The sequence below is a fragment of the Laccaria bicolor genome, genomic scaffold (genome assembly GCF_000143565.1).
Source record: "Laccaria bicolor S238N-H82 LACBIscaffold_7 genomic scaffold, whole genome shotgun sequence".
Lineage (NCBI taxonomy): Eukaryota > Fungi > Basidiomycota > Agaricomycetes > Agaricales > Hydnangiaceae > Laccaria > Laccaria bicolor.
In genome coordinates, this window is record NW_001889878.1 from 960,292 (window position 1) to 970,147 (window position 9,856).

The window sequence follows — 9,856 nt, forward strand, 5'->3', positions numbered from 1 at the left end:
TTGAGAGGCGTGCGGAGGAAGCGCGTGAAGTGCGTGAGTGGGTGTTATGAATCTCTCCGTAATCTCTATCAAAATAATACGCAGCCCCTTGTGCCGCCATCTTTCGTCATTTGTGTATGTACTTCGCTTATAATAATAACCCAACTCCTTGTCCTATATATTTCGGCCGACCAGATCTACATAGTGCATATACACATCTCCTCCACATTTGACATGTCCATCCCGTATCTGATACGCCAGGACTACCAGCCCACCACCCTCGACGACTGGGAGCGTTCCGACAAATACCACAACTCCTTCCTCCTCCTCCCCGATCCCGCATTAGAAGCAGCCGCGAAACGAAACGACGAACAGGGGTTACCTGAGATCGCCGTTTCCCCCGCTCAGGGAAAGTTTCTGAATTTACTCGCACAGTCTATTGGCGCGAAGAGGATATTGGAGGTTGGCACGCTGGGAGGGTATGCATGTGTGCATATATATTGTATCAGTCTATACTCACTCGGAAGGCGAAACAGGTATTCCTCGATTTGGTTGGCAAGAGCGCTCCCGCCCGACGGCACCCTCGTCACTCTAGAAATCTCCGAGAAACATGCTCAGGTGCGCGCACTTACCCTCCCCTCCATCCTCGGCTCACCCCCACGTGCTAGGCAGCAAAAGAGAACGTAGCAGCAGCCGGCCTAGCCAACAAAGTCTCCGTCATCCTAGGACCCGCCATCGACTCACTCCGCGCGCTCCCGGAAGAACCGAAGTTCGATCTGGTGTTCATAGACGCGGATAAACCGTCCAACACTGCGTATTTCGTCGAAGCGAAGCGGCTGGTTAGGAAGGGCGGTGTCATCGTGCGTCTCCTGTGTGTTGCAATCTTTTTATTGATAACTTGAAACGGGGTGATTGTAGATCGTGGATAATGTGGTTCGCTACGCCCGAGTTGCTGATCCCAGGTACACGGATGGAAGCGTTGAGGGTGTACGAGACTTGTTGCGCGCACTCAAGGACGATAAGGACGTTGAGGCCACGACCATTGGAACGGCTGGGGAGAAGGGGTACGATGGGTTCTTGTATGCAGTCCGAAAATGAAGTCCACTTCGGTAATCACCGTTGCAATTAGATACCAGTCGAAATCATGAAGGTTGTAAATGATACATAATGGAATTGAGTTTTGAACGAAGGAGGGTACAATTACACCTATGTACTACAGAAGGTATTCGTACATTGTAGAGTAAGTAGTACAAGCAGAGACGAAACAACTTTGAGTGGGGATGAACGAAAAAAGGTGAACATAAGGATAGGTGTGTGACCTGCATCCCAACCAGGCCAGCCGAATCAAGTGAGGTAAATCAGCGTCCTGCGCTGCGTAGACACCAAAAAAAGGGTAATAAAAGCACCAATCAAAAACCCAGTAACAATGAATCCAGCCGTCTCCACCAACACAGGCGACCTACGCAGTTCCTCCTCGTCCTCATCATCCAGATCAAGATTAAGCGCGAGCGCCTCGTGAAGATGGTGGGTCTGCGTGATGAGGCTCATTGCTGGCCTTGGGGGGAGGAAGAGGTCGTGTGCCGTCACTACCCCCCTGGTTGACGGCCCAATTTGAGGTTCGAAAGGGGGCAGTCGTCGTCTGACTAGACCCATGGACATTGGTATTGGGGGCGCCAGTTCCACAGACGTCGGCAGCTTCCCTTTTTCGTGTATGGGTGAGGGAGGCTGCGATGCTCCGACGGGAGGGAGAGCCCGGGCGTTGAGATGAGGGGAAAATGAGGAAGAACTGGGAGTGGAAGGTAATGATGATGATGCTGATGACGATGAGTGCTTGGACGCCTGGTCTGTTGAAGGTGATGTGGGGATGGCGATTGGCGATAATCCTTTTGAGGAAAGGGTAGATAGAGAGGAAGAGGATGTTGTCGCTGGGAAAGCCTCAATTGGAGAGGCTGCTTGAGACTCCTCAAACGGAGAGGCTGCTCGAGACTCCTCAAGAGGAGAGGCTGCTCGAGACGCCTCCATTAAAGAAATTGCTGGAGACGCTTCAAGGAGCGACCACGCCTCAAGCGGAGATGTTTGAGATCCTACTTCAGATACAACAGACGGCGATGAAGCCCCAGACGGAGACGTCGATTCCGCAGGCGAATCTCCCTTCAAAGAAGCAGAAGTCGATGCCTCAGAAACAATGGGTGGAACAATAATCGAAAGAGGCGTAGCAACTTTGGGCGAGAACGGCCATTCCGTGATAACATTAAAAGGAACACCTGGGAGGTCCAACGCACTCGATACGGCGGGTGTGATGACGGGAACCAAACCAACAAAAGGCCGAGATACTGTGCCTGATACAACCACTTCGTCATGTTGCAAGTCGTCCTCGAGAAGGAAATTGGTTGTTTTAGGTGAGGGCGGTGGAGAGTACTGCGATACCTCACGCAAAGTGAGTGATTGAGGCGAACCAGGCCTCGACGGAGACGGAGAAGATGCAGCGGACGATAAGTCTTCATCTCCACCTTGTGAAATCTCTCTTGGAGGAGTCAACGGCTGGAATGACACCGCCAATGGAACGCCTACGTATCGATGTGCCGGCGCAGCCGTCGTAGGAATCGTCAACGAATGACGAGGCGACGCAGGGGGTGTTATGGGCGTCTCGAAGTGAATCGGGGATTGTGGGGGAAGTTCGCGATGGAAGTCAAGTGGAGCAGGACGGCCTTTAGCCAAGGGATAGGGATCTGATACGATCGGTTGAGGCATCTCCGAGACAACTGGCCGAGGCGTTTCTGACACAACTGGTTGAGGTGTTTCTGACACAGTCGGCTGGGGAGTTTCTGCTGCCCAATGGACTCTCATCCTAGTTTGGGTTATCCGAGCCCTCTCGTACCCTCTGATGATTTTCTCCAATCCCTCAATAATCTCCTGCAGCTCAAGAACCTCAGCTCTCGCCTTCCGTTCATACTTCCCGCGCAGTTCTTCACCAATCGCCAGAGTGATGGATTGAATCATCCGTTGCAGCTCAGGGTGTTCCCGCACCCACCACTGGCTCGGCCATTGCGCAATGGTAAACGCCAAAACATGTAAAGTGTCAATGGCGGAGTCCACGTGTTCCGTGACCAGCTCGAGGAACCACGGTCTCAAGAAGGCCAATGCGAGCCGAACAGCACCTCCTGTGGCATCGCGCATACGAAGCTCGTTTTGGCGGTTGAGGAAACGATTGGACATGTCCTGGCAGAACTGACGATAACTTGGCTTTCGTTGCGCGTAGTCCCATGCGATGTGGTGAAGTGGGTTTTCCTTGATGGGGAAATCCGATTGTAGGAAGTAAGAGGGTAGTTTTTCGAGGATGGAGAGCAGGGGAACGGAAGCGAGGACAGCGTTGGCTGGGATGAATCCGTATACGAGAACTGATTGGGATTCTTGGGAGAATTTGTACCACTTCCAGTACTCCGATCTTCGTCTAAAGATAACGAAGTCTTAGCCACAATATATCGAAGTGTTGAGGACACTTACTCCTTGGGTAAACTCTTGCGTAACAGCTCAACAGCGGTCTCTGCTCTATCTGCAACGGCCCTGGTATCGATGATGGCAATCTCAACGTCCTTCTTGACCCCAAAGTGATATCTCCGCATCGCCTCCCAGATCGACCACGCGAAGCTAAACGACGTCGAGACATACACGGAGGACGCCCTCGTTGTCCAATCCATATGCCTAGCAGCATCAGCGTACGTCCCACCCTGGGGACCCGGTAGCTTGCAATTTGACACCTCCAAGGGTGAACGAGCATACACCTCGTTGAATTTCGGAGCGACGAAGATAGGATCGGTCTCATCGAAGAAGGGGGACCGTTCCTTGGGTGTGTATACTCGGTAGAGGAAGCGGTTGTTTTGTATGAGGTCCTTGAAGTTCACCTCTGCGCCAAACCCGCACTGTGGTAGCGGCAATACTCCATCGGAGTGATCGTGAGGATGTGAAGACATAGTAAAGAGAGTTGAAGGAAACAGAACCACTTGCTGTCTTCGCCCTTTTGTATGATCAGCACTTCCGGTACCTCATGTACTCCGAGCGCAGTTGAAACGTTGAAGGAAAGGTATGGGAGATTAAAATATGAAGCTGTGTTGTGTCGGAATTAGGCATGGCCTATCAACACGTGTGAGGTGCATGTCGTGGATGCGGCGTTTTGCAAAACCGGGGTTCAAATGGTTTGCTCTATTCATAGTAATACTGAGTAAGACTTGATGAACATTCGAACGTCATACTGGCGGGTTTGTTGACTTACTCGAGTGATGCATATGCTAGTGATGGTTGAAGATGGTTGGGAGCGGTTGAAGATGGTTGGGAAGTCGGAGACGGGAGTGAAAGGCGGGGACAAACAAATACAATTTCATGCAAGGAATATCTTGAATGGCGTGTATCCACCGTGTATCTCAGCAAGTATTTGCTCCCTACCCTCAAGGTCTTAGATTCAGGTGGGGACTGATAGCGTTTACAATAATATGAGCAAAAATTGAGGGCTTTATCCAGATTTTTATGATTATTCTAGAGTACAGAAATTGGGCGGTAACTTGAAACAAATTCGCTTGCACGCGCAGCGAGCTCGCAGAGTGCGGATACGTAATACCTCTGAGACTTGAGCTTGATTACTGAGTTCACAATGCAAGTTGAGCTCTGGATCCGTTTTGATTTTGGGTATCGGCATGCGCTCTCCATCCCGGTTCACGAGTGTCGGCGATTCTCACTGCATCCTCTCACCTGGTTACGTTTTCTGGGGTACGCCTTATACGGCAAGGAAGGGTACATCTCCTATGAGCGCGATGGCGAAGAGGTCGCGGATTATCGTCCTGAGGGCGTGTCTATATCGCCTAGGATGTATTACTACATATCTCAAGGCGAGTCATTTCAAGTGAATCGGGATCTGTCATTCATCTTTAATGATAGACAAAGACTATCGTTTGCTTGATCCAAATCTGATGAATGGCAGAACCTCCTACACGTCGGATGTCACTAACCGCCGGGCGAACTTTAGAGACGATGTAGTCAATCGTGATAGGCGTTGCGTGGTAACTGGTGCAGCTCCAGCACAATGTCAGGCTTGCCATATAGTCCCGCATGCAACGGTAAACCACTGGCAGGTGCGTTCCGGCCCTTGGTACCGTTCACGCCGCTTATTCCAGACGCAGTACATGAAGAATCTCGTCGACTACAGGCAAGCAGTCGTTGATCCACTCTTAGACGACGTCAACGATACGCGGAATGGGATCCTGCTTAACCGAATGCTGCATACCGCGTTCGGAACCTCCCAGGTCGCCTTCTTACAGGTCAGCTACTCGACGCAGTTATCTTCAATCTCATTGAGTTGATTTGCTAGTTACCCAATTTCGCGATGAACGTCAACGATGTGCCGCTCGCCATGCAAAGCGACACGATTGTCGGCCTTCTTCAATTCGCCGTGCATCCGTCACTCGCGAATAGTCGCCTTACCTTTCACAATTTTAGTTGCAGTGATCCACTGGTTGATCACATAATACCTCACAACTCAGCTGCGGCGCAAGCAAATAACGATTGGCCGCCACCTTTTCTCTTCGGTGTCGCCTATGGTTCTGCTGCGCTCGAGGCATGGGGAGTGAAGAACTTTGTGCAATTTAGCCAGGAAAAAACCAAGGACTTTTACTACCGCGAGACCGACGATGACGACGACGACGATGATGACAGTCATTCAGTTAGGGGTGCAGGGAAACGGGGGATGGTTAGTCGCAATAAAACGGTTCGAACTAGGAAAGCAGATCGTCGTTCGCAGACTGAGATGTCGGAGAAGGTAGGAGACAGTGAGGCATTTGATATGTTTGACGTGGTTGCGGGATTATGGGCGTATAATGCAAGGAAGGACATGCATCGGGCACGTATTATGAAGGAGCAAACTAGGGAGAGCATTCAAAATTGGCTTCAACTTGTAGAATGACTACCCGGCTCGGTAGGAAGGAGCTCAAGGTGGTCAAGGTATAAGCTATGCTATCAGCTCAGACTAACATAAGTTTTCAGAAAATGCAGCCCCTAAGCTTTCTCTATGACAAAATGCTACTGACGGTGATGCCCACCTCTTGACAAGTCTCCTTCAACACTCTCTTCCACTCTGAACATGCTATTGTTGGTTCTCCAGCCTCCTCCCAAATCCTTGCCAGCCAACCCGCCACACCCATCCAAATGGTATCAATCATGGGCACATAAGGTACCCGTGGTCAGCTGCCCTGATTCTTGTTGTTGTTCACGTGTGCCGATTCCCGGTGCGTGGCACTGATCAAGTGTTTGATGAGGGTGTGGAAAATGGGATGGCATCGACCAGCCAATTACTTGTTGGAACAGCGTAGTAAGAGGCTTCACATATGACAGTGACCCTAGCCCTTACCTAATGGACTAACCGAACCTGACAATACCTCATACCATATGGGGCCAGCGGACTCGGCCCACCTATCAACATATCCTCCATAGTGATGGCTGGGCCGAACAGGTGCGCGCCTGCCAGTAATGGGCGCTCGCGCCTGCCATTAATGGGCGCGCTCATTCGAAATGACTTCACTGCGGACCCATGCCCATCGACAAATTGTCCATTAGTGATGGCTGGGCCCAACTGGTGCTCGCCTGCCAAATATAGGCAACGAGCTTTGCGCCAAAGCCGTTGTTGTGCCATCAGGTGGGCGACATATCTGGCAGTACTTACTGTCTTCAATTCAATGCGTGGGCCCTACAAAGTCTTCGTTTCAAATGGGTGGGCCCAACAGGTTCAATGAATGGATAATGGAATTTCCACACAAATGTGGCTCAGGTAATGAAGACAATCAAGATCCTGGGATATGAGGTTGGACTTGTACTGAAGTCAAAGAGAGTTTCATGGGCGTCATTGACGACGGCATGGAGAGTGGTGGAAGGAGTGATTCAACGTTGCACACTTTTGAGTCTTTCTTTGATTCAGGTGCCACACCTGTTTTCGCACCGGCGCCTGAGTCAACCTAGCTACATGTTACTTACACCTGCGAATACAAGGTTTGGGTTCCAAGCTGTTCCAAAACCCTGTCATGTAAGAGCGCCAACGCGTAGGAACCTCAATTTGTTTGCGCCCCAAGTAACCTCAATTTGCCAGCGCCCCAAAATGTGTCAGTTGAACTGAAAGAGCGCCAAAGCATATGCGTGCCAAAGAATAACTGCATCAAAAAATTTATTATACCCTAGCTACTGTAGGGTATTTCAAGATATGTATGGCCATGCGAATTTTATTTACAAGTCCTCCTCGATGATGGTGTCCGGTTTGCTCGACTGGCCTGCTGTCGCCGGATTGACGCTATCGGGAGCCTTACCATGCGTAGGTTGTCTGCGCTGAGGTGCACTCGGTGGGCCCTTCTTCCGATTGCTGGCCGGTTTCTTCCTGGTGATGTCCGCGTCGACCTCTTCATCAGCCTTCCTTTTGCGCCCAGTAGGTTCATCTCCACTTAGCGGGGAAGCGGGGCGAGATCCAATGGCGGTAAGTGGAGAACCTGGGCCAACCTCAACCGGCGCGAGTTCTACTCCTTCGGTGTTGGGCGCTGTGGGACTTGAAGGGGCAGCAGGTGCAACTCCAGCAGTGGCGGTGGCCACCACTGATTGCTGTTTCGCTGCGATGGGTGAGTTTGGCCGCGAGGGTGCATTCGAAGCAGGCGCTGGAGTTGATGGAGCGATGGTGGGCGCCATGTCAGTCCCATATGCTGCGCCAGGCGAACGTGGAGCTGCATCAGTGACAGTGGGCACCGTGTGAATCGCATCTGCTGTGCCGGACGAACGTGGACCTGCATCAGTGGGGGGCGACGTCGACTGACCCCTTTGAAAATCCTGGGCGCAGGGCAGTCGAGCTTCGAGGACTTGGATCATCTCCTCCCACTTGGGTTTGGCGCGCTCCAACAACTCCTTCACCTTCGCCACTGAGTCGTCGCTTTCCACCAATACCAGTGCGCCCATCTCCTCTGGAAGATCGGTCATTTTCGTCACCAACTCTAGGAGCGCCGCATGGATGCCATTTCCAAGGAGGAAAAGGCTTTCCATCGCGAAGATCACCTTTTGCGTCGTCCAATCCTTGGTTGAGGTAACTGATTGCTCCATCTTCTTCAGCTTGAGGAGCAGTTCGGCCATGTCTTCCTTCCGCTCTTCGATGACACCGTCGAGCTTCTCCCTTGTCTCCTCCACCTGCGCCGCAAGTCTCCTGCACTGTTTTTCGAGTGTGATGATGCGGTCCTCCATACGAGCTGGGCAATTGAATTGGTCAGTTGGATGGCTGGACTTCATTTGAAGAGATTTACCAATCTCAGTGGGCGCAGAGTCTGAGGGCGATGCAATCGAGGGCTGGGCCTTTGGCTTGGCGTTCGGAGTGGAATCTAACAAAGACATTTCAGAGAGCATTGGGCATGGGGAGTTTGGCACAATACCTTTTACCTGGGGCTTCGACGGCCCTGCAACCTTGACCGCCACGGGTGCGTCTCGTTTGGGTGCCGCTGGTTTGGGTGCCGCTGGTTTGGGTGCTGGTGTAGGTGCCGCGGCTTTGGGCGCCACAAGTTTGGGCGTGGTGTTTTTGGGCGCCGTTGCCTTGGGCGCGGCGGGTTTGGGTGTAGACTTTTTGGCCTCCTTGTAGAGCAGACCATCCTTGTAAAACGGATTGTCGATGATGGTCCGCTGCCTCAGTCGTGAATGGCCCGGGCATTTATGCCGAGACTCCTTGCAAGGAGCGCAGGCCTTGTTCAGATCTTGTTCATCAATGGCGCTCCTTCCCAAAGGCATCGGCTCCCCACCGGCAAAAAAGCAAGGCTTCTTCATAGCGGTGCACTTGGTGCATGGCGTGGCGAACACATCCACGATGAGGTACCTCCTGATGCCATTCTCATCGATCGGATTCCTCTCTGGGTCATAGGCGTACTCGAACGAAACCGGCCCGTCGAAATCGAGTTGGTCATGTCGGCCCCAATAAAACGGCCCCCGTTTTCCACCTTTCCCTCCTTTCTTTCGGGACGCCCCAGCCTCCTTCTCATCCCTCTCCAACCGCCGAGCTTCTTTCACATAGCGATCAGTTGTTTTTGGCGGGTCAAACTCCTCATCGTCAATGGCTTGCTGGAGCGTCGCGGAATCCCAGACGATGGGATCAGTGGGATCAGTGGGGAAACGGAGCACCAAGTTCTTCTTCAGCTGGCCTTCTTTCGCCGGGATGAGGTCTTAGAGTTCAGGCACCTTCTTTTTGCCTTTGGGCGCGTCCTCTTCATCGTCGTATTCATCATCGTCCTCTTCGACTTGCGCCCTCTTTGCCTCCTTTTTCTTCTTCACCGCAGGCGCCTCCTCATCAATCTCCACCCACGCAACGGCTTTCCCCTTTTCCTTCGTTGCAGGCGCCTCCCCGGCCTCGTCGCTCTCCACAAACTCGGCACTTTTCGCCTTGACGCGCGCCTTGCCTTTCCCCTTTTTTGACTTCGTCGAGGGTGCCTCCTTGTCGGTCTCCAACTCGGTACTTTCCAACTTTCTTTTTTGCGTGACTTTGGGCGCAGCGGGCTCAACCAGCATATCTGGAGGAGCATGGTGCCCCAAAGCAGTCACGGCCGCAGTCTTCAACCTGTCCAGGTCGTTCAGTCTCTTGCCGTGAGGTCCTGGCATCATCATCGCAATTTGGCGGCCAGGGTTAGTCGGGTTAGTCTTCAGCGTGAGGTCCAGTTTGCTTGTCTTTGACGGTGGGAGAAAATGTTTTATGACCGCAATGAAGGGATCCGCCGCGAAATGGGCGGGCGAATGGAGGGTAGCTTCTTGGATCATCGTGTCGCACTGTTGGGCGAGTGGAAGGAAGGGGTCGAACATGGGTGTAACGGCGGCTCAGCCGCAGGAGAGA

The 9,856-nt window shown here is 52.3% G+C and overlaps 3 protein-coding genes across 3 annotated transcripts; 2 read left to right on the top strand and 1 right to left on the bottom strand.

The window, feature by feature from the left end:
• Nucleotides 1-213: 213 nt before the first annotated feature.
• On the top strand, nt 214-1,168 carry LACBIDRAFT_184102 (uncharacterized protein; the record flags this gene model as incomplete). The annotated part of the gene is made up of 4 exons (XM_001878803.1): nt 214-458; nt 516-597; nt 648-839; nt 898-1,168. The coding sequence occupies 4 exons, from the start codon at nt 214-216 to the stop codon at nt 1,075-1,077; spliced, it is 699 nt and encodes a 232-aa protein (XP_001878838.1). The 3' UTR covers nt 1,078-1,168.
• LACBIDRAFT_293628 (uncharacterized protein) lies at nt 1,135-3,950 on the bottom strand (the record flags this gene model as incomplete). Its single annotated transcript, XM_001879021.1, has 2 exons — nt 1,135-3,430; nt 3,484-3,950. 2 exons carry the CDS (start codon nt 3,948-3,950, stop codon nt 1,324-1,326), a joined length of 2,574 nt encoding a protein of 857 aa, XP_001879056.1. The 3' UTR covers nt 1,135-1,323.
• A 674-nt stretch (nt 3,951-4,624) lies between these two features.
• Nucleotides 4,625-5,929, top strand: LACBIDRAFT_317243 (uncharacterized protein; the record flags this gene model as incomplete). The annotated part of the gene is made up of 3 exons (XM_001878804.1): nt 4,625-4,859; nt 4,909-5,288; nt 5,339-5,929. 3 exons carry the CDS (start codon nt 4,625-4,627, stop codon nt 5,927-5,929), a joined length of 1,206 nt encoding a protein of 401 aa, XP_001878839.1.
• Between the last annotated feature and the right edge of the window lie 3,927 nt (nt 5,930-9,856).